Below are 24,884 nucleotides of genomic sequence, written 5' to 3' on the forward strand. Positions count from 1 at the left end.
TCATGCGAACATTATCAAGCGACGCACCTGATCATGACTCGTAAAGAAGACATACTTGAGGTACAACTACCGTCTCATTTTCAATGTACATTTTCGATAACAGTAGGGTCTACAACAATCAAATGTAAGAAAGATAAGTTCCTCTTTTTCCGAACGCAATTTCTATAAGCATCCCCTACCACCTAGTCCTAGTACACTCACCTCACTTAGACTCCGGCAGTTTCTTCCTTTATACAGCATATTTGCAGAAGATAGAACTAAACCTACAAGTGTATCGATATACGCTGTATGAAACCCACCCAATTACTAACTTCGTTGTCCGTACATTGCCTTCATGGTGATCCATGCAAGCTTGTCCACTCCTATACCCACACTCGATCAAACATCCCCCAGTTAAGAATTTCCACTTGATTGATTGCGCTTTTTCTGCTACTTTTGGCTAATAAGGACGATGAGGATGATGATGATGATGATGATGAAACAGCCATGCCAACCCAAAATTAGAACCCGGAATCCGTGGCGTGATAGCTACTCTGCCACACGAGTCAGCGAATTTCCATTTAGAACATTGGATGCGAGGACAAGATTATAATATTTAATAAGCATTACTAATTTTCTCTAGACATTTAGTCATATAGAAATTACGAAGCAAAATTTAAGATGATAGCAAACATATACATCCCTGAAACAGGCTTTATACTTCAAAGATATTATTTTCAAATTGTAACAAGTGATGAAAGACCAGCCAACCAGCACATAGTGTCAGCAGTGCTTGACCCCCCCGTGGTAAAAGGGGGCTATGTTGCACCGATGGTTAAGTGCACCGAAATCCAAAGGTTCGAGTTCAGTTCTGGAGTCGGGCGTTTCGTATGCAGTGGCGCAACCACAGGGGGGCAGGGGGCATTGCCCCCCAACCTTGGACTGAAATGAGTTCTAGGGGGGCAAACATTGACGGCCAAGTGCACCTGCAGGGGGCAATTACCGCCCGCAACTTCAAATTTCATGTAAATAAGAATACTTTTCGTAAAATTTTCTTGTTCACTTCGCTCGTAATATATGTTTTTCTTAGTCTTATCAAGTTCAGAAACGTAGCTAGGGGGCGGCGGCCTTGGTCGCCGAACGATCTAAATGAAAATAAGTTGTAAGATTGATTTTTGCTTTTAAGCCCACTTTACGCACTGAAAGGCTAATCGGGACTGGACCTACAGTTTAAAGTGGGATCCGAACCACTGTGCCATGTGCCTCCACCGGGTATCGAACCCGGGACCCTTTCATTACAAGGCGACGATCTTACCGCTACACCATCGGCGAGGCACAAAAGTTGTAAAAGAGTGAATCCATTGGTTTCTCGTGAATTTATTTGCGCCCTATTAAATCAATATTGATTACAGTCCAAAAAAATTGGATCCAAAAATTTTCTTGCAATGCATTCTAAATTTCCATGTTGCATATATGTGAAACATATATCGTGCATGAAAGTTATACATGTTAATGTAAAAAAAATATATATTCGGAATACATTTATCAAGCATTTTCTCTCTTTCAAAAATTGTTTCTGTGCTTATTTTCCATTATTAATGGGAAATTTAACGTGTTGAAAAAATAATTGAAATCGTTTGTTTAAACACAAATGCCTTAGCACCAACTTCTACCCCCTTTTTGCATAAGTTACGAGGGTAATAACATCTTTGATACTACTACTACTACTAATAATAATAATAATAATGTTGGTCCCGGGTTCGAATCCCGGCTTGGGCATGGATGTTTGTGAGTGTCCATTCATCAATTTCATCATATCATCACTCATCCCGATCTTCAAATTAGCAAAAGTGGCACAAGAAGCGAAGTAAAATAAAGCAAATCAATAATAATAATGTTATAATAATAACATTATTATTATTATTATTTTATTATCATTATTACTGCTATTATTATTATTAGTGGTACGTTTATCCTGGTACTTGCACCCCCAGACAAAAATTCGTGGTTGCGCCTCTGTTCGTGTGTTCTTTTGTCAACTACATCAGTGATTTAGCAACACTCCTCCCAATACATCCTACTCTATAGGTTTTACGCGACACTCCTCAAAAATCGCATAAAGTCACTACTTATTACCATTTTGATGCAACATTTACTGTTGGAGCTCTGCAGATGAGTCTTAGATACACCCTACCAGGGGCGCCGACTTGTCAAAATTATTGGAGGGCTCTGATCACTGAAATAAATTAATGAATGACTACACTTCCTCCCTTTTTTAAGTTTTGGCCTCAGTTCTCGGAATCTCATAAAAGCCCATGAATTCCTCAAAAATATCAAAATTTTTATTCACAGTTCGAATGCAGAATATTAATTGTCCACGGATGGATATGTCACAAGTTTCGTCAACCATAATAGCAAAATATCCCCGACTTTTAATATCTGCTACCACGAAGCGCAAAACAGATCTCCCTAATATATCAATGATGTCGTTCTGAATGTCATGTTAGAGCCATTTGTAGCCCGAACGTCCCATCCACTCTCCCAGTTCATGCACATCTTCTTTTGAAACTCTTTTTAGTAAAAATGTTAACAATACTCATAATTATATACTTAGTATATAGTAATAAGTCACGTGTTTTGCTGTCTCTGGTCATAGCCCCCCCCCCCCAATCAAAGTTGATGGTTTAGCGGGCTGACTAATCAAATGATCGTTTAAAGCAGCAGACAGGCATTTGTTGAATCTTCTAAACTTGAACAAAGCTATTCGTCTACTTGGCTGAACATGATTGCATTGCACCAGCCTGATACTGCCATACATGTACACTACACCTACACACAGAGAACTAAATGCATCATATCGATTGATGCACTAAAGTGTGTTTGGGTGCATTTTTGTATGTCGTGAAAGAAACACCAAAGTGCATCATTTGATTCAAGTGAGGATTTCTTTCAGCCGAGATGCACTTTAATGCATCAGCTGATGCGTTTTGATACACCAGCATGCATCTTTTTTGATGATGCACTTAAACGTTTCGTCTGAGCTACATAAAGTATGTAGCTCAGACCAAACGTTTAAGTGCATCATCCAAAAAGATGCATCAAGGTGCATCAACATGGTTCGATTCGACTATGGACAGAAACTCCTCGAGAAAGTGGTGCTACATTTGCAAACTACCAATGTTTAGAATCTCTACTTACATTTGGCCAGCTGCCGCGTGTACTCTCTGTGGCCTACGATGTATTCCAGGCCCGTCTTGCTGTTCATCACCTGCCGGATACAGTTAATGCACTTGATCTGGGTGATAGTGTCCGCCATGCTGGAGAAGCACTTGTCCCCCAGACGTTCCAGGCTCTCCAGCAACACTTCCAGGCCATCCCGCTGGAGGAATTCCAGTGTCCATTCTCTGGAAAACAGAAACAATACATTAATTTTGAGACGTGAGACAATTTGTCCTAGGAGGCGAAATCCTGATGGGGATTTATATCCCCACCAACAATCTTGGAATCAAGAATCCCCCCACCAAATGTTTCCAGGGGGGATGTTTTTGTTATAACGAACATAAGATAAGCAATTACTTTTAATTTCAAATATACTTTACTAAGAATAATATCGAAACGCACACAGTGTGGTTGCGAGTGTTGAATGCTTTCTCTCTTCAAGACATCATTAACCAATCTACATAAATACGCACATTAAAAGTACAACAAGAATGCAAGACAAAAATGACTATGAAATCTATGATTAATATTAACAAAGCAAAAACTAAATAAAATTTTATATACAGGGTATCTATAAATTACTACTGGGTTTTAAACAATCATAGTGCGCAAACGGTATTAGATAACTACAGGTTAGTTAATTACTTTGCAATCAGTAGCTCAAGTTTTATTCACGCCGTTTGGAGTTTATTCCAACAAAGGTTGGCAACGCTGAGCAGCGTTGACCTTGAAGTGATCGAGCAGAGGCGAACACAGCGCCACAACAGAAGGTGCAGTGTGTGATATGGCTTGTAGAAAGTGGATCTGTTGTTACAGTACAGCGGAACTTTCGACGCGAGTATGGTGGTGTTTAGCCTTCGGACAAAACCATTCGTCAATGGCTTAAGGCGTTTAAAGAAACTGTAAGTGTGGATTGGAAGGAAAGGGCCTATTCCATGGCCTCCAAGAAGTCCGGACCTTACTCCCTTAGACTTGTTCCTATGGGGACATGTGAAGAACATGGTTTATGAGGAGAAAATTCAAGATGTCAACCATCTAAGACAAAGAATTATCGCATCTGTGGCAGCCATCAGCCCAGCCATGCTGGCCAGGACGTGGCAAGAAGTGGATTATCGTTTGGATGTGTGCCGTGCTACAAACAGGGCACACATTGGAATATACTAAATTGTAAACAAAACTTGATAACATTACCTTCAAAAATATGCATTTACTTTTTCCTGAGTTTCAGTTTTTAATAAAATATTTAGCTTCAAAACCTCGGAGTCCTTTTATAAACACCCTGTATAATAACACTTCAACTATTTCACAATTTATTAACATCTTTAACCAGTTAGTAAATAAATTAGTTTGCTTCTTTATGATATCTGATATATATATAAAAGTAACAAATTAATTTCTTTCTATGTAATTAATAATATATTTTTAATTTAGCAATTTATTTTTACTTTTAATAACATTATAAATATGTATATCTGTATATCGTATAATTAAATGTATGATTTCGCACACTGAATTTGTCACATGCACAGTGCCCTAAGTGGAAAGGGACGATAATACTCAAACAATTTCAACTTCAAGGATGACTAGACGAAAATAGTTTGTCAAAATTACTGCCACCTTAAAGTCAGATGAAGGTGGAACTAATGTGTGCTTCACATACCAAGTGCGTAATCTGGTTCATAAGCTTTGTTGACACGATATTCTGTTTGATGTAGACATCTTGCATATGTCAAACTCTATATGTTATTCGCTCTAAGTCGGATTTCACCTATAGTACATACCTCTAAACAAAGGATAAATTCAGCGTTTCTACAGAAATCATTTACACACGTTTGCTAATATTTCTAACATGTAATCAAATCTAATAACGATAATGATTGATTTGGTGTTTCAAGCCCACTTTATGCACAATAAGACTAATCGGGACTGGACCTACAGTTTAAAGCGGAATCCGAACCACTGTGCTTCCACCGTGTATCGAACCCGGGATCCCTTGATTACAAGGCGACGACGCTACCACTGCGCCATCTTGGAGTTATCTTTCAGCAACATCCGTAAATTGCAGGAATTTCAGCGTGTATTTCAATAGTTGCAGAACAATGATAAATTTCTCCTGAGTATGAAAGTAATTTCAGATAGAATTACTTGAACTTTTCTTTCAATATGTACGTGTGTAAAGGTAATTTAATAACCCTCAAAAAACGGTCTGTTACCAAGGAAAACCGATGACACATGTGTGTTCTCTAAAAATACGCGATAACCCAATCACGTTCCAATTGGATTATCAATCACCTACTCTATCAAGTATACAGCCACAATTCTCTGAAAGTTACGACAGGAATTATAAATAATTCGAAGTGATAATGTTCCTTTCACAAGAGGTGAGGTAACCAGAAAAAAAATATTGTAGAGATGTGCACACAATTTAAAAATCAAATATACACTCTCTGATCAAAAGTATCCGGACACTTACTCGAAACTGCGTCAGACGTACATTACGCCACAAATTCCAGTAATTGACATTAATACGGAGTAGGTCCACCCTTTGCTCTGTAACTTAATTGCCTGAAAACCTTTTCCTCACAGGCACTGCTTTGTGACAGGGAGCGTTGTCATGCTGATACAGGCAATCGTCACCAGCGAATTGTTCTATCGTAATCGTAGACGATGAAACTGCTCAAAATTACTTTGTATCCTTCCGTATTTAGATTTTGTGGCACAAAGTACGTCTGATGACAATTCGAGTGGTGTCCGGATACTTCTGATCAGATAGTGTAGATTAGGTGATAGTATTAGATTACAGTTGTGGGCCTGATGAAATACGGAGATGTAAGAATCCTTACTTACTCGTAGGCAAGAGAAAAATACAGTGAAGGGGTAATGATTTCAGTCCTTACATCTCCAACGAAAGGGTTTATACTACATGGAATATCCTATTACAGTAATCATTGAAATAACAGTTTCCGAATATTATCTAGACATTCATTTCGATTGCGTTTTGGGAAGGAGTTGTTAGTTCATTAAATAAACGGTTCCAAAAATATCTGTGAAGAGAAAGCATTCTTGTGTGTATGCAGATTTAAATGATATATTATTCCTCGCATTGCAAACTAGTTGCATTTTGATTAACTTGCCCAGTTACTAATTTTGAATAAACGTTTGCATTTTTTGTTTGATTTTAAATTAATACTTTTTTGTACTTATCACAGCACACACACACACACAAACTGGAATTTACAAAAATGAAAAAAGAACGGAACGGACGAAATATAAATTTTTAATGTTTACTACAATGTTAACATCAAAGGTGAAAAACCATATCATCTATTACACTAATAAATGAGTTTCTAACCGCCGTGTTCACATTTTTCATATTTTTTAACTTTGAAACCCTTCCTCCAAAATTCTGGAAACTAAAACTTGAAGTCTTTATTTCTGAAAAGGAGAGGACATTTCGAAAATTGCTCCGCTGGGATCGGCCAAACGTCCAGCGGAACCTTAAAGATCGAAGACTAAATCCAGCACTTAGAATTGTGTTCATTATTTACAATATAACAATAAGTATAAAGGGAATCCTAAAACTTCTGGACACAATACACTTAACCAACATTATATCTTAGTTAAATGTTTCACAATAACATCCAATGTACGTTTACATAAACGATTCGCAGTCAATTTCCCCCAAATGCATTCAAGAACTACATACCCACATTCCAACAAACACGAGGATGCTTCAGCAACGTCACTATTCTCGCTTTCAACTTTTGACACCTTGGTTCTCTTTTTCTTCATTCCCGACTGTCCATACCACGAGAAAACTCTACAAACTGTTTCACCACTGAAATCACTTCAGCTTCTATCTCGTAGATCACTGACAATGTGATTTCAAGATAGGCCTTTTCTTTATCTTCGTTCAAAATTCGACATCCAGAAGTGTTGTTGCTCAAGATATAAATGACCTTGAAATGTCAAAAAACCTTCACTGACATAATAAAGTGCGTCAAAGCTTGACTATCAGGAAGCTACTACAGAAGGGTTATCATTTGTTTTGCACCTAGTAAACAAGAGTAGGATTCTACAGGTATTTCGTATAATATTTCGGACAAATGTTGAGTCTAAACTCATTTGAACTCGGTGATGTTTCAATACAATTTCCACACCAAGAACTTAATATCAGATGAAGGTAGACGTTCAAAATTATTTCCCATACTGTTGTAGGTTGACGTAAAATTAAATTGGAATATTAAACTCCACGCTCGTACATGTTATTTCTATATATGCAGTGATTATACATGGCATAATTTTGGAAGGATTGAATCATTAACATTGCATTCACGAGGTTAAACATGTAATAACGCCTAATACTTTAAAAACTGTCATTTTTAACGGTATTTTAATGGCAGCGGAAATTTACGGTTTTTAGTTATATTTTCTCCAGTCAATTTTTTATGAAAAATTCAATATGCTGACCAAGGCAGAAATTTATTTTATTATAAAACAAACTAAACGTAACGTTTCAACCTTCTAGCAAGTTCTTCTTCAGACTCTGCACCAAGTACAAATGTAACAAGGTACAAAAGAGGACGATATATACACACAAACATTACTCCCTTCCAGACTATTAGAAAGTTGTTCTGGAACATTCTAGCAGGTGGCTTTTCTTTGTCAACTGTACTTGCACCTAAAAGGCTAAACATATTTACTTCCATATAGAATGTGATTGGACTCTTTATCTCACGCTCTTTTTCCTTCCTTCTTCTCTCCTCTTTCTCTCTTGTCCTTTCCACTCTTTCTAACACCTTCATCCATTCCTTGTTTATCTTCAGTCCTCCATTCCAGTTCATTGTGTCTTCTTCTTGAGAAGAAGGAAGAATAATGAAGGAAAAAGTAACGAGTTGCTTGAAACGCAGTTACAAGTAACAGTTACTTTATGAAGTAATGACAACTGTGGCTAGTTAGTTTTCGAAAACTTACATTTAGTTATTGAGCCGATCGAACGCGTGTCCGTGTAGCGACGGGAAACACACTGCTTGCCGGCGAAATCCCCTCAAGTCTAGCACAAAGCAGCTTTCCAAGCCGAGGTTTCGTCAACTTTCTCTTCTGTTTTTGAGGAACACTAAACAGAGCTAATTCTGATCAACAATCAACAGTGGCACCTTTCTGTCTGTCGTGAATATTGGTATTTTTGCTTTCATACGGGAGGATGTGTCGTGTTGAAGAAACATGTATATTCTATTCTGCGTAAATTTCTAAACAGATAAGTGTTGAGTGTTGATAAGTATTACTAGTGTTGTTAAAATATCACAATATAAGTACGCTTTAGAACAAAGAATTGTTATGTACGATAGGATTCCTATGTGGAAAAAAAAATGGTGTAGAACTGCGTGGAGCAATTTATAGTTAATTTTTAAAGTAACACTAACTATAACTGGGTTAAATTTAAAAAAGAGTCACTGTAACCAGTGGCGTGCCCAGGAGGGGTTATGTATACTCTTTTTTTTTAGTAATCGGTCCTCATCTTGACATTTTTTCCTGCCTTTGATGTTCTTTTTTTTAGGAATACTGGACCAAAGAGGGGGTTATGATCCCCACCAACCCCCTTTGGGCACGCCACTGACTCTGTTACTTTTATAAAGTAACATTCCAAACACTAGATTTTAACGTGAATTCCAATCATGAGAACACAGAAAAAACACATACCGGTATTTAAAATTACACAATTCATTTCCGGCATAAAATTCTCCATTACTGGGCTAAGAATAAGCCTGTCTCACTTCTATTTGTCCAATTGAGCATTTCAACAACTTTATTGCTAACAAATATTGCAACTTTATTTGCACACCAGAAAAAGCTGGTTACTTATCGCTGAGAAACAACTTTTATCATAATAACTGATACTATATTTTCGTTAAGTGTATTAAGGCTCTACTTGTCATAAATGATAAAAAAATGAGTATTTTTGAACAAAGGACAGATAATTCTGACGATTTACAAGCATTTTATCTTGTTCAAATACACAATTCGAGATTTTATGATTACAACTGGAAGTATAGCATGTACAAAGGCGGTTGTATATAATCCATTGTTAGAAGTAAACAGCTTTCTTTATTACAGTCCCTCAAAGATAAGGTTTCAAATAATTCGATAATTCGAAATATGAGCACATGTCTTTGCCTCTGGAAATTGTAGTTTTGCAATGTCATTAAATAACATTAGGGGCTCGAGCTTTTATCGGGACTGAATTCGCAGTCAAGTGAGTACTGTATTTGTTTGGACGGGATCAAATTGTAGATACTTTGTTATCTCGGCATTTATACTAGGGTTATTTTTTAAGTAATGCCCGTTTTGCAATAAAAACGAAGTTAGTAAATGTTTTTCAAAAGACCATTTATTTTCTGAATTTACATACACTTCTCTATTTTTCTACATAATTTCTTGCCAATTTAAACATTTATTGTAACGAACTACGAGTTTTTGGATACCCTCCTCATAGAACTCTGCCGCCTGCGATGATACCCAGTTATCCACGGTCGTTTTCACTTCTTCATCAGTGTCTAAACGCTTGCCGCCCAGGAAGGTCTTCAGATGGCGGAAGAGGTGGTAGTCGCTAGGCGCAAGATCTGGACTGTGTGGCGGATGATCGAATACCTCCCAGCCAAAAGATTCGATCAGATCTTGAGTGTGAACCGCAGCATGTACATTGTCATGAAGCAGTACGACACCCGCTGACAGCATTCCACGTCGTTTGTTCTGGTTTGCTCGACGAAGTTTTCTTAGGGTCTCACAGTAGGAAGCTGAGTTAATTGTTGTTCCTTGCCGCAAAAAGTCCACTAACAAAACACCCTGCCTGTCTCAAAACACAGTTGCCATGATCTTGCTCTTTGAAAGTGTCTGTTTTGTTTTCACTTTGACCGGCGATGATGTGTGTCGCCACTCCATCGATTGTTGTTTTGACTCAGGAGTCACGTGGGACACCCATGTCTGACGATATGACTCAAAAAACGCATCACCTTCCTCGTTGTAGAGGGTCAAAAATGTCAAAGCACTTGCCAGTCTTTTGTTTTTGTGTTCCTCACTCAGCAGTTTAGGAACTCATCGACAGCACAATTTCTTGAACTGTAAGTTCTGAGACACATTTTTAAACAAAACTGACCTTGACGTTTGTGGGAATTCCGATGACAATTTGGAAATTGTGAATCTCCTGTCTGCGTGAATGTGGGTGTCAACTGCCTGCACCAACTCGTCAGTGATTACAGATGGCCGACCAGACGTTTTCCCGACCTTCCTTGAACAATCTCACCCATTTTCGCACTTTACTGTCACTCATTGCATTGTCTCCGTAAACTTCACATATCTGGCGATGAATATCCGCAGGTTTCATGCTTTTGCTGTTAAAAATCGGATGACTGACCGTATTTCACAGTTGGCGGAGCGCTCGATTTTCTTAAAACATTTTAACGAAGCGTACAGACTGACGCCGCGAATGCAAATGGCGTCAGATGCTGCTCAACGAATGCCGGGAGCCTGCGTGCGCACTCATTCCCACGCGCAATTTTAACAGTATTCACAAACAGACCTTGCGTCCAGCGACTACTACTAACTGGCTATCATCACAGGCTGCAGAGTTCTATGAGAAGATTCCACTCCAAATCAGTGATCTGTTAGTTCGTATGAACTTTCCAGCCTGATCATTCCCAGTGCGTAGTTCGAGATAGGTTTGTTCCTGCATAACTATTGCCTATTTTTGAGGGAGCAGGAAAAGGTTTATCATCCATTTGCCTTGACTCATCTCACCCAACAGGTTAATAGGTGCCGGGGCTTGCCCCGAGTTGATGAGGCCTTGCTCGAGGAAAAGGTTTATTATCTATGAGGGGGTATCCAAAAACTCATAGTTCGTTACGATAAATGTTTAAACTGGCAAGGAAATTATGTAGAAAAATAGAGAAGTGTATGTAAATTCAGAAAATAAATGTTTCTTTGAAAAACATTTACTTACTTCGTTTTTATTGCAAAACGGACCTTACTTTAAAAATAACCCACGTACTTAGAATGTACGTTGATATTTAGCGTTGTTATTATTCTCTTCCGATTAATCGCGATTGTGAGAATGAGTGACTCCATAAAGTAAATGAAAAAAAAAACAGATTAAATATCGGTACCTTCCACATATCGAACCCGGGAGGTCAGATTGTGAGACGAGAATTCATCGAGGTAGCTTATTTAATTTACTGAACCTCAGATTGCTTAATCAGAGAGAATGAAAAAATGTTGGACAATTTTGGCATATCTTTCTAGAAGATTGTACATGCAAATCCTAATGCAATGTTGTATTGTATTGTTTATATTGGACATTTGAATTTAAAAAGTAACAATGCTTCCTCCAACTTAGTGTAGTGATATGTTGTCCTTTTGGCTAGAGTTTTAACCATTTAGCTGAACTCCAGTGGCTTATCAGCGTCAGACTCCAACCGTGCAAAATTTCCATTCTGTTAGGAGAGCATATGCCTACACGCTTACATAAATGCCCAGTAATTTTGAGAAGTTACTAAAACACTACAATGCTGACCAAAGCAGAATTTATTGTCATATAAACACACTATAAAAGTGACATTTTAACCTTATAGCAAAATCTTCTTCAGACTCTGAACAAACTTTAAAGAAATCCATATAAAAGCCACAGACAAAAACTTGTCAAACTCGCAATTTATCATAACGTGACCAACCATTTGCTCTGATAGATCACAGCATCGAGCAGGGAAGTAAGTTACAATCAGAACATAGTCCAGTCGTCAGTCGAGTGTCAAAAAGAGCATTCCAGAAGGAAATCAGCTCCTTGGTATTAGGTCTTTACTCTCAATTATTAATTCTGAGCCAGATGGTGGCTTGGAATTGGAAGAGTTGTTCTGCAATATTTATAAGTTTCCGTAGCTGTGTTCCTGAACTCTACTTCCTGGGACCAGCGAAGAATTCGTCTGCGCAGCATTCTTCGTATCAGGCGATCCGATTAAGCAAGACCCAGTTCTCACGGTGAAGTACCGAGCCAATGCACGCATTGGAGGGGTGGGGGATAGGCTTCATACAGGCTGCGATATTAGTGTGACATCCTGGCGACGGGAAATACAGACAACAAACTGCTTGAACTTTCCAGGAGACTTCGTCATTGCTAATTTCATCATTTCCAAATGTAAGAATCTCTCAAACTGGGATGTGCATGATGATTTGAACATGTAGGCTAGTATCACTACAAATGTTACAGTTTATGCACTTAAAATTTCCACATGTGCACAACAAGAACATTTTGTACACACGTCTATGCGTGCGCTGGATGGATGGGAGGAGGGGAAGCAGAAGGGGATATTTCCACCAACAATCTTTCCTTAAGGCTCGGCTGGACCATTGGCATGCAAATGGTCCAGCCGAGCCTTAAAACAAATCCCTTCATCGGAAATTTTTGGTGGGGGACAGTTTTTGTTGTTTCTCTCTTCCCCTCTCTTGTCTGTCCCAATCGCATTTTCAAGCAATCGTTTACAGATCTTCACCAATAACAGTATACGCACAATAAAAGTAAAACAAAATGGAAGACAAATATAAGTGTGACATCTAATTGATTTATATTAATAAAATGCAAAAATTAAGCGAAAACATACATAATACAATAATTTATTCGGAATTTATTGACATTTTGAACCAATTGTTAAAGTAACTAGCTACTTCATAAATATATGATATATATATAAAAGTAACAAATGAATTCCTTTATATACAAGGGTCGTTCAAGGTTGACCGGGACTTTTATTTGCAGAGAAAATAGGTAGCAGAAGAAACACCAAAGTATGTCAGTTTTTCCAAGTATTCTCCGTGTGCGCCGAGGCACCGTTGCCATCGTTCTGGCAGCTCCCGAATTCCTTTGGCGTAGAAAGAACTTGGTTGTTGTCGTAGCCACTGAAGGACATCGCTCCGCAGTGCTTCGTCTGTCGTGAATTTCTTCCCTCCCAGATGGTCTTTAAGGGGTGCAAACAAATGATAATCACTGGGGGCTAAATCCGGACTGTAGGGGGGATGGGGCAGAACTTCCCAGCGCATGTCGGCCAGAGTTGTTGCTGTCACATTGGCCGTGTGAGGGCGGGCATTGTCATGGAGAAGAATGACATTTCCAGACAACATCCCAGGTCTTTTCTTGCGAATGGACTTTCGTACAGCACCACTCAACAATGTGGAGTAATACTGGGCATTAATGTGCTCCCTTTGTCCAGAAAATCCACATGGATAACGCCCTTCATGTCCCAGAAGACATTTGCCATGATCTTTCCAGCGGACGGCTGCGTTTTGCTTTTCTTGGGGGGCGGGGAACCTTTATGCCGCCACTCCATGCTGCGTCTTTTGGTCTCTGGGGTTGAATTGTGCAACCATGTTTCATCACACGTGATGATGGATTGCAACAATTCATCACCTTCTGCTCGAAACCGATTCAGAAGCTGTTCACAGACCGTCCTGCGTGTCCACTTCTGATCGAATGTCAGCTGGCGGGGAACCCACCTTGCACAGATTTTGCGGAAGCGTAAGTGGTCGTGAATGATTGTCTCAACACTCCCGACACTGATATTCACCTCGGCAGCAATATCCCTCACTGTTACTCGCCGATTCTCAAGAATCGTTTGCTCAACACGTGCGATATTCACTGGTGTGACTGCAGTCGGGCGAATGTGTCCATGCGCTTCAATTGTCACCAGCTCCCGTCCTTCGCGAAACTGCTCACACCATTCGTACACTCTTGTCCGCGACATCGTTTGCAGTGGCGTAGCGTCATAGTACGCCCGTACGCCCGGCGTTCCCAGATTTAAAATTTCAAAAATGCTTAAATGCTGTGATTATAAAGTAAAACGTGACTAATTTCATATATGTTTGACCTTCATGGCATTATAATAGCTATTTTTCACGATCCGCTTGCAACGCTCCACTCTCAACACTCGTTCTAGCATCTCTTTTCAATGCCTTTCCCGGCCGGACGCCGAGCACGTTCGGCGTACAGGACTCCTATATTCCTTGCTGGCTTTATGGAGGGAAAGCTTCCATTTCTACAGCACGCGCGTAAATAGGCTCTCTTACGCCGGCGTACGAGAGGTCTACCGTGATTGGTTCATGTGACCCTTCCGGCCTTCTGAAGCAGACCACAGCGGCAGAATTCCTACCCGGTTCTTTGCTCTTCGCGCTCATGCAACCCGTGCTATGTGATGCTACAATACGCAATATTGACTGACGTAACTTTACCAATCTCAAATATACTGCTTCTTAATGGCCACTGCATTGTATAATTTATCGCACGAACAGCGATGTGTATTAGAAACTAAAAGATCAACACAGTTTTTGTCAAATAAGTTGGTGAAGTCCTCGTGATAGAAATTCAGCCTGTGGCTGCTCTACCACTTAACCCGCAAAACTATTATTTTCTTATTGTATTTTTTCGTTATTATCTAACTACTTAACATTGTGTGAATGGAAATGTTTAGCATTCATTTGAAAACGCTTAACATCGAATGGTCTCTGGACAAAATTATTTTAAAATGTTTATCAGCATTCTCAAGATGTAATAAACAGTGGTCTGATTTACTAATCGGCACTGTTACGTCAGTAGAGTGTACGATATTTGGATCATCCACTCCGCTTTTCACAGTGGTCCCTGGTTCGAATCCCGGCGTGAGCACGGGTGTTCTTTGTCAGTGTCCCTTCATCGATATCATCACTCATATTCATATTCGCAATTAACCAAAAGTGGTAGAAAAGCGAAGTAAAATAAACCAAATCAATCAGTAGTTGGATCGCCCACAACAATGACGTCTACTGTTGTGCAGAGGCGCTTGTGATTCAGGTAGGTTTTTAATGACTTGCGTCATGCAGAAAGATATAAAAAAAGGTATAGAAAACCAGAGTTCAAAACATCTGTGGCATAGTGAGGCATCTAATTTTCTAGCTAAAACATGCAATGATGATGTTTTATTGAAAACCCAGCTGACTTCAGGCAAATAAACAATACCTGTGGCGACTAATACCATAAGTAAATTATTAAGCAAGAAAGGGCCGACTCTTCCTTCGGACTTGGCGTTCCCACCGAAATGTCCATGCTACGCCACTGATCGTTTGTTCACCATACTGTGCTTGCAATCGTCTGAAAAATCTCAGCTGGTTTCACTTTCTCCTTCACGAGAAATTTGATTACACACCGCTGCTCCACAGCCACAGACACACTGCTTGCCGCCATGTTCGCTGCAACTGCTGCGCATGCGCGAAATACGTCATGCCGGGCGCTAGTTACTCGCGAAGGAATACTTTACGTCACCCGCACGTTTCATCATGATCCGGCTATTCATCGATTTTTTACGTACGAAAATCCCGGTCAACCTTGAACGACCCTTGTATTTAATAATATATATATATACCGTGTATATATAAACTTACTTTTACATTTAACAAAATAAATATGTTCATATAATTTAATAATTCATATTCTCCCACCACATACACAGTATATGTACTCAATTCTTCTTCTTTTTTTCACCCTATCAACTCTTAGTCGATTTTAGTCATCTTTCTGAATTTCTTGCAAAATGTATTTAGTTCACTATGCACTTATTTTTCACAAGAATGAAAAAAAAAACATATAGATGTATATACTGTTTTATTAGATCGTCAAATTACATCTCCTTGCATATCCATAAAGAAGCCATATAGTGGGAGGAATAGGATCAGTGAGCAGGGCAGTAAGAGATGTATGTAGGGAATGGAACTCCATGGCGACGCAAAAAGTTATCTCGTTCTCTGTCGAAATTATATATATACTCAATACTAAATAAATTATCTTAACTCCCCCACCACTTTCCAATGGTTTCGCATCGTGAGTGTTGCTCAGTAACCAACGTAACAAAGGTAATGGATACAGTAATTAAGAAGACCAATAGACGTTCTACAATATGTGTGTAGCAATACGGAAATGCCGCGTATATTAATTTCAATTTATCGAGATAAAAAGGTTTCTTTTGGCGATCTCCTTAACCCTTGCACCGTTCAAAAAAGGTGAAGCAAAGGAAGATACTGTACAGAAACCGCAATTTCTGAAACTAACTTCTATTATTTCATTATCATTATTACTTATTATTTTAAGAAAGAGCTACCTTATTCAATATGAACAAATTATATTGAAATATAATAAATTGAATATATATGAATGTCGGTTTACAAAGCTGTGTCACAGAAGAACGTTACATGAAATAGTATTCTTGTGGAAATTGTTAAATCACGAAATAGATGCTGAACATCTACTCTCCCAGATTAATTTTCGAATCCTGTCGTCGAAAACTAGAATGAAGTTTTTTCTTATAAAGAAGGCTAGATTCGAAATTAAAAAGAAATCTCAATTGTGGAGAATGTGCACCAGTTACAATAGCTTGCTAATCAAGAATAACACCATTGACATATTTTCTATGAACCTAAAGGACTTCAGTAAAGCCACTATTAACACAATGGCCTAAGCTTAAACACATGGTTATATATATATATATATAATTTCTATCTCTATATTACAGAAATATATGTATCCTTTATATGGGCTCTGTAATTAGGTATGTACCTGTTCAAGAAATAAATAAATTAAAAGTTTGCTTTACCTATACGTGTTTAGTGCTGAAATTGATAGGAAAATGTTATCTATAAAATATCTTGTGAAAAATGGTGTAATGATTCACGTCGCAGTACAAAGCCTTAAGATAGCATTATCAGTTGAGTCACTTGAGCAAGCTTCTTTAGAACTACATATTTCAAATTTTTGGAGATCTTTCGCGAAATGTATCAAGGAAAACACAAAATCGTAACGCCCACTCCTATATTTTTAGTCAAGCATTATTTTTTATTGTTATTTTCTTAGTAAAGTTAGAGAAAGGTTTTGCAGATTTAAAAAAAAATATCTAAATGACAAAGTCAGCAACGTTGTAGAAATTTTAACAAAACAAAATCTTTCTTAGGTCTTAGCTGAAATTTTGTGACAATAATATATTTAAGTTGGTGTGGTGTTATTCGTTATGTTGTGAAGAAACAGTAAAGTGACTGTAGCCACACGGAACGGCGATTAGGTAAGGCTAAAAATTTGGGAACATTTTTAAAATCTATAAAATATTTATTCAGAGAAATTGATTCATTTTCAACGAGGCATCATTAGCGAAAATTATAATTCATTTTTCCGAATTGGGACAGAAGGTGAAAAAGCTGCTATGTTGATTAGAAGAGCCGCAGAGATATTTTTTGAGTTGTTTTTAAGCCCACTTTATGCACAAAGGCTAATCGGCCACAGTTTAAACTGGGATCCTCCACCGGGAATCGAACCCGTGTTCTCTTGATTAGTAAAGAACTTTTTGCTACAAAAATGGAAGTAACATCAGTTGTAGAGGAGAAGGTCTAAATATGGGCGAAGGTTTAAACATGGGTTTTGGAGTTATCAGCGCTCTCGAGTGCTGCAGCCTGGTGGAGGCTATTGGAACTAGTTATCTGTCAAGGACAAAGGTTGCGGCGCCAATTCGCAAGAGAAATTGGTGGTTAGTTTCGGCCTTGGACGCTGTTATAGAATTGCGACATCCGAAAACTTTTTGCAGGTATGTCTTAACTCGGCGTTTTCTTAATTCTCATCTGCTTTGTATAGGTTATGATATTAGCGGTACATAAAACAAATGTGGGTTTTTATAATGCCATGATTTGTTTGTGAAATATGTACCATAGAGAGCGAAAATAAATTGAAGAAAAATAGCGTGATGGTCTAAATATGGGCTACGACATGAGTTGTAATGCTGAGATCACATTTCCAACAAATATTTGGATGTTTTTCTTAATTTCGATTTTTCCCATTCCGCATGATTTTCAAAACAACAGATTATTCATAAATATGAATTTTATAATGTTTTAGCGATAAATGAGTTTTTTAAAATTTTAATTGCTTTTTGTGATATTGCCACTAGTAGCCCATATTTAGACCACAATTTTGAAATACATCATTTTACCATTTTTTTGGAAATTGCTATTTTTTTTTAAAAAAAAAAGGAGACCTTCTATACTTTAACATGTTATTACATTTAATTATATATTTCATATATATGCATTTTAAAGGCAGGTGCTTGATATATTATTTTTTTTCCTCCGAAAATGACAACATAAAAAGGGGGGGGGGCTTTATTTAGACCTTTTCCTCTACTGTTTTACCACATCTGGTGGCCACTCAAGAAGCATGATAAAATGCAACTATAATTTCCGATTTTAAGGCGAACTTTCCAAAAATTCAAGGGTGTAAGCAGATGTTCTCCATATTTCAACTCTTATGTATTACCGCCTCTCACTACACCCACACACAAATACATTACCAATATAAAGAGTCGGTGTAATTCAAATGTATCCAAAAATTAAAGTTCATTTCAATTAAACGGTATACAGGGTGTACCAAAAGTTTCATTGAATTGTAGACAAACCTGCAAAATGTTATTTTAACAGCATGCGTATGAGAGGATGGTATACCATTAAATCAGACCAATAGCCACCATTTACTCTGTGTGCACACCGCCATTTTCATGGCACAGTATTATTCGCCTCCAGGTGCGATGTGAAATCCTCTGTAACTTGGCTGGCGTGAAGGAAGCTTGTTCCATTCCCTACACAATAAACTTTATTTCAGCTTCCTAGGTCAAATAGGAGCAGAGTTGCACGAGCTTGGTATGGGAAATTTGTGCGAACTTTGACCTTGAATAATTTGACAATTACAAGCCAAACGAGGCTCAAAGTTATCATAGTTACTACGTTCCATGCATAGTTTCAACTCCCCAAATTTTATGAAAATCTGAGATTGTCGGGTTGAAAATTGCACATATCTGTGTTGATTTGGCATGGAATAATTCACAAGTCACGCTACTTAGTATTGATGCTTTCTGTTCAACTTGTGTCAAACAACTTGAGAATGTCACGGTGTTTTCCTGGTTTTCTTGCACTGCGTTTTTAAAAACCAAATTCCTTTAAGAAGACTCGAGGGGAAAAATATAACTGTTTTGACAGTCAGAATGCAGTTTCTTATTGCAGAAATTCCGAAACTATCAGGAAATTGCAGACATTTGGCCTGCACTCCCATCTGGTGTGTGGAATTACACAATTTCCTTCCCATCTGTATCCCGTCCTATACGTCTGGAACTTAGAATAAAATAAGTCTGAAGAGATTTTTATGAACAAGCGGATAGAACAGGTAATGTGGTAATTTTACTGAACCAAAAGGGGACGGGGTTTGGACCTGTTGAACTTCCCCTTAAATACGCCCATGCTGACTACGGCACAGGGTGGGCTACTTCGATGGACGATAAAGTTTCCGTGGGAATATGAATCGCTTTCGTTCCATATGACTAGATTACATTCTGTAGTTCTGAGTGAAATATATTACGAGGCGCATGTCAAAAAAGAAAGAACCGATAATTTTTTCGCGGGGTTGACAACACTGATGAAGTTGAGCATGCGCAGGAGCATGCCCTAGTATTCTGTGCTTGCAACAGATATAGAATCGTCAGAGTGGGGTTGCGTACGTGCGAGTAGCAGTAAGGTGAAATGGCTGCCGTAATATCAAAATCCCGCCAAATGTGAAGTGAGATCTGTCATACGATTTCTGAACGGCAAAGGACAGAATGCAGCTGACATCTATCGGGAATTGTGTGCCCTTTATGTACCAACAGTGATGAGTGAATGGAAGGTCAGGCAATGGTGCAGAGAGTTTCGGGAAGGGCGTTCAAATGTCCATGACGATGAGCGTAGTGGAAGGCCTAGTGTTCAGACAGACGATCTGGTGGAACGAGTTAACGAGAAAGTGCGTTCCAATCGCCGTCCACAATATCTGAACTCGCCAGAGTTTCCAGAAGTGTCTGCGAAAACAAAAAAATGCTGACAGATGCTCACAAAGAGCAAAGAAGGACAGCTGCACGTGATATTTTGGCCCGCTGGGGGGAGGATGGGGATGACCTCTCTTCGCACATAGTGACGGGGGATGAAACGTGGATATCGTACGCCACTGGGGAGTCGAAGCAGCAGTCAATGCAATGGCGCACTCTGGTTCTCCTAAAGCAAAGAAATTGAAACAAACACCATCAGTTCACAAAATCATGGCAACCGTGTTTTGGGACCAAGAGGGTGTGATTTTTGTGAATTTCTTGAAACAAGGACGAACAATTACAGCAGAGGTGTATTGCGAAACACTGAATAATCTGCGACGTGCCATCCAAAATCAGCGGAAAGAAATGCTAGGCTCTGAAATTTTTCTCATCCATGACAACGCCCGCCCACACACAGATGTTCCTACTGTTGAGACAAAGATTTCGATGGGAACTATTCAATCATCCCCCTTACAGGCCCGACCTTGCCCCCAGCGATTTCTTTCTTTTCTTCACCTGAAAAAGTTGCTTGCATCGAAGCGTTTTAACGACAGTGACGTGCTCAAGACATCAGTTCTGGACTGGCTGCACTCTCAGGCGGCAGACTTTTACGCAGAGGGTATACGGAAGCTTGTGCCACGCTATCAGAAATGTCTGGAGGTTAATGGTGACTACGTCGAAAAATAGCCAAGGTATGTACTTGTTTATCAATCACAATAAATTTCTTCTATCATTTTCATGCTTTTAAATAAAGTAACGGCCCTTTTTTTGACATGCGCCTCGTAATATTGTCGCCATACTAAATCCAATATGGCATACAATCGTTTCTCTAAAACAAATCAAAATAATTGCAAATATTCTAGATTATAACACAGCATAATAGTTTGTAATATCAGAAGAGAATCGTGGCCCAACCAGCGGCTAAACGATATATTCTATCACACAATTGCATACTGACGTCATGGGCAACTCCCAACGAGTTTGAAAAACTTATTTTTAATTTACAACAATGAACTTCTCATTACTTTTCTTGTCGCATCTGGCTATTTGGGCATTTTCTGAAGAAAGAGGGAATGTTTCATTCGGGGTGTGTTGTTTCGTTCGAATTTATTATTAAAAATATTTTTATTTGTATTGAAACTTAGAAAAGGTGTATACTCAGATGGGGTCATCGGGATTGGGCCTACAATTGAAAGTAGAATTCGAAGTACTGAAATGTACATAGAGATTGATTTTTAGGGGGAAATTTTGTTAAATTTTGCTGACTGAATTACCACACAAATGAATACATACGTTTGGTTGTTGACACTGTGAAATGTGGATGAAAAAACAGGAGGGGAGTCCAGTACTGCACAGACGTCAGAACCACTCCCTATAAATTTATATACTCGTTGTGTATATAAATCGCAGCCCATACTCAATCCTATATTAAAAAAAAGCATTAATATAGAATGTATAACAGTAGCATGGGCTGACGAACAGAGCCTAATTTCTTAGTACTTATGAGCCGGCTCCCGTGACGAAGTGGTTAGCATATTGCGCTACGACGCCACGGGTCCCAGGTTCGAATCCCGGCCTGGCCACGGATGTTTGAGAGTGTCCATTCATCAATTTCATCATATCATCACTCATCCCCAGCTTCGTAAATTAGCCAAAAGTGGCACAAAAAGAGAAGTCAAATAAAGCAAATCAATCAAATTTCCTAGCATGAGCCAACTACATCCGAACGTAAAACAGTGTTTCCATATGCTTCTCAAACACACTAACACAATAGTAGGAGCTGATGATCCTGGTCGAGTTAATTCTAGAAGAACCTGAAATAACGAACAATTCAATATCCTAGTGCAAAATGGCTAGGAACAGTAACAGTCCAGGAATCCATACATTCTATTGGGTTCTGTAACACGACCGGAACCTTTCTTCTCGCACAATCTAAATTCGGTCCAAGTTGCATGTTGTTTCATTTCAATACGGAACTTCGACCCTATTAAACTGATCCGGAAAAAAAAAGTTACAGGACCGTATTTAAATTGATCCGGAAGAAAGGTTCCTGGACCGAATTGAAATACTTTACAGATAAAAATGTTCTTTACGGTCCGGGTTGAACCCATTTACGCTTGCTGATTTTCTCTCCTGGACCGGAATTGAATTTATTTAACAACCCTGGTAAGAACCACATCTCCCCGTTGCACAGGAACACAGACTATAAATGGATGACATGTAGTAATCTGTGATGGCAAAACATTGTTCGAATTGCCCACCACCATAAATCACATTAGCGTCTAAAAAATAATAGCATCACTTGGAAGAATAAACACAAATGGTTTCCGAACACCGGTGTATACAATGTAATGCGTTTAGAATACAAATTCAATGCAAATGAACAAAAATTATGTGGTAAATACAGAGCATTCCCTGACATTCGCTACGAGACTTGGCGGCAAGCGGCCCGGCGTCAGAGCTTGTCTTTCCCGGTGAACGGGGTCCGCGACAGTCGCTAGAGTCGGCTATTCAAATTACAGTTTTCATATTGTGTACTAAACTCGACTACAGAAGGTGTTGAAAATGATGTGCCTCTGCTGCAACACATTCCTGGCATCTCCCAAGGAAATTGGCATTTACACGTGCAAGTTCGTCTACTGTAATTCTCTTTTAACTCACGGATGGTGTGCGGATTGTCTTTGTATATTTTATTTTTTAGATTTCCCCATTTTTCTTTCGAGGTTTAATATAGTGGTCCTATGTGGAACGGGAACACCAGGAAATTTCGTTGCAAAACGTCGTCGCACTTCTCCACAATTCCTCTTTCCGAAGTAACACTCGACAAGATAAATCCTTTGTTGTAATGTAAACTTTTGTGCTGCCATATTAAGCCACAATCTTCAACACACGGACACAACACAACTTCCGAGGGAGGATTATACTGGCGTCAGTCTGCAACGTCAACAGAAAGGGAAAGAGAGCGAAGGCAGGGAGAGCGAGAAAAACAGACTGTAGCGTGCGACTGTCGCGGATCCCGTTCACCGGTAGAGACAAGCGCTGATGCCGGGCCGCTTGCCGCCGAGTCTCGTAGCGAATGTCAAGGAATGCTCTGTATATTCTGTTTCCATCAGTGGAAGAATTGGACTTATTACTGCTTCTCCCGTGAGGTTGTTTCGGCACGTCTTAAGGCGTATCCTACTGACTGATCTGCATGCCGATTCCAAGCAGACTAGTAGCGGCCCATTTCAAAGGGAATCGTGCCGATGCCTGAAGTGGGGGCCGTACCGCGCATATCTAGATAGGTTCAGGAAGCCTTACATCTTGTTTATTTAACTTTTCATCATGAAGTGGACGAACACCCAAGTTATAACCATTAATAGAAATGCACCGCGATCGTCCTCAGCTATGGGACTGCAGACTGGTGGACAATAAAAATCTGCAAAAACGCGATTTGTTTTTCCACTAGTTAAAGGAAATTGTGAAGTTAAGGTGAGGAGGGACAATTACGCACTAGTTGTGCATTTACTGCAATATCGTCGGATTGGGCACTGCTATTTAAAAAAGGGTTTAGTATGCGAGAGAGTATGAATTTCTCTCCACGTTGCAAGTGTAAACTGTTTTTCAAGTTGATTAGTAAGCTAGACACGATGTTCGAAAAATATGATTAATAAGTATTTACAGAATCCCATGTATTCCTTATGGAAAATCAACTTCAAATTACGGCTAATCAAATGCGAGTTTCAACTTTTCCTTCTACTATGACGTAGTTCAACGTGTCCTTTTTCCGTCCATGTACTGTTCTACGTCATTGGATGTTTGATATTCCCGAGAGAACAAATAAAGGAATGGTCCCATAAGGCTAATGCATTTCTCCCTGCCTCCTACGGCCATCCTGGCAGTGTTGCCAAACCTGATGGGCATAAAATAGCTACATTTCACCATTAATAGAGCTAAAGATGAATTTCAAGGAGCTAGACTAACGAAGGCTACATAAAGTGCCTCTTAATGTAATTTTAGGTGTCAGAGGGGTGGGGGCGCTGCTATTACCGTTAGCTTTAAAGTGATGGCAATTTATTTTTAGTGTTCACCGCCTAGATCTGGCGGCATCACCCATCTCAAATATAATCCAATGATGTTCATATGAAATCGAAAATAAAGGATTCCCGGATAATAATATTGTCCTCTTCACCTTAGCCACAGCGGTATATATAAAAATAGCTGGAGAGGAAAGAGGGGCGTGGGTGACGCAGCCTATATATGAATATCACGTCACGTGCAAAATGTACACTCATGGCAAAGGTTGGTCTTTATGGGCCGGAGCCAGTGGTGGCATCATGGTGGGGCAGAGAGGGCGGGTGCCACAGTCGACAGTCAAATGAGTGCACGAAAGAGCCAGATCTGGGTCCAAAAGAGCGAAGTTGGCAACAGTGATCGGCAGCTGCCCCAGCGAGAAAGACGCTAAGCCATTTTGCATATAAAAGAGAATGTAATAGGGAAAATAACAACGGTAACGGTTTAGTACGATCGGAAACACATTAAAATCGGATATTTTGTGTTTCGCATGGTTCGTACTTACCAATTGTGTATTGCGGAACATAGTTCAAGGTGCCATTATGCTTTTACACGAAAACAAACAGAGTCCACATCTTGACACGTTATGGGTATGCAGTGTTTCCAACCTTCTTCACCGAAAAATACCTACTATCGTGTTCACCGGTGGAAATTGTACATTATGCATGGGTAGCTGACGGATAGCCCCACGAACCATTTCCG

General features: G+C 39.2%; 1 protein-coding gene across 3 annotated transcripts in view; it reads right to left on the reverse strand.

Annotated features, from left to right (window-relative positions):
• LOC145981303 (inverted formin-2-like) overlaps positions 1-24,884 on the reverse strand; it is a 156,729-nt gene that overhangs the window by 60,099 nt on the left and 71,746 nt on the right. For 2 of the 3 annotated variants that reach the window (XM_083114496.1, XM_083114498.1), the window contains one exon: positions 3,178-3,383. In XM_083114496.1, coding sequence (XP_082970622.1) covers positions 3,178-3,383 — 206 coding nt within the window. Of the gene's footprint in view, positions 1-3,177; positions 3,384-6,904; positions 7,035-24,884 lie in introns of those variants that run through there. The other variant, XM_083114497.1, reaches the window with a different exon arrangement.

The sequence above is a fragment of the Lepisma saccharinum genome, chromosome 29 (assembly GCF_977018435.1).
Source record: "Lepisma saccharinum chromosome 29, izLepSacc3.1, whole genome shotgun sequence".
NCBI lineage: Eukaryota > Metazoa > Arthropoda > Insecta > Zygentoma > Lepismatidae > Lepisma > Lepisma saccharinum.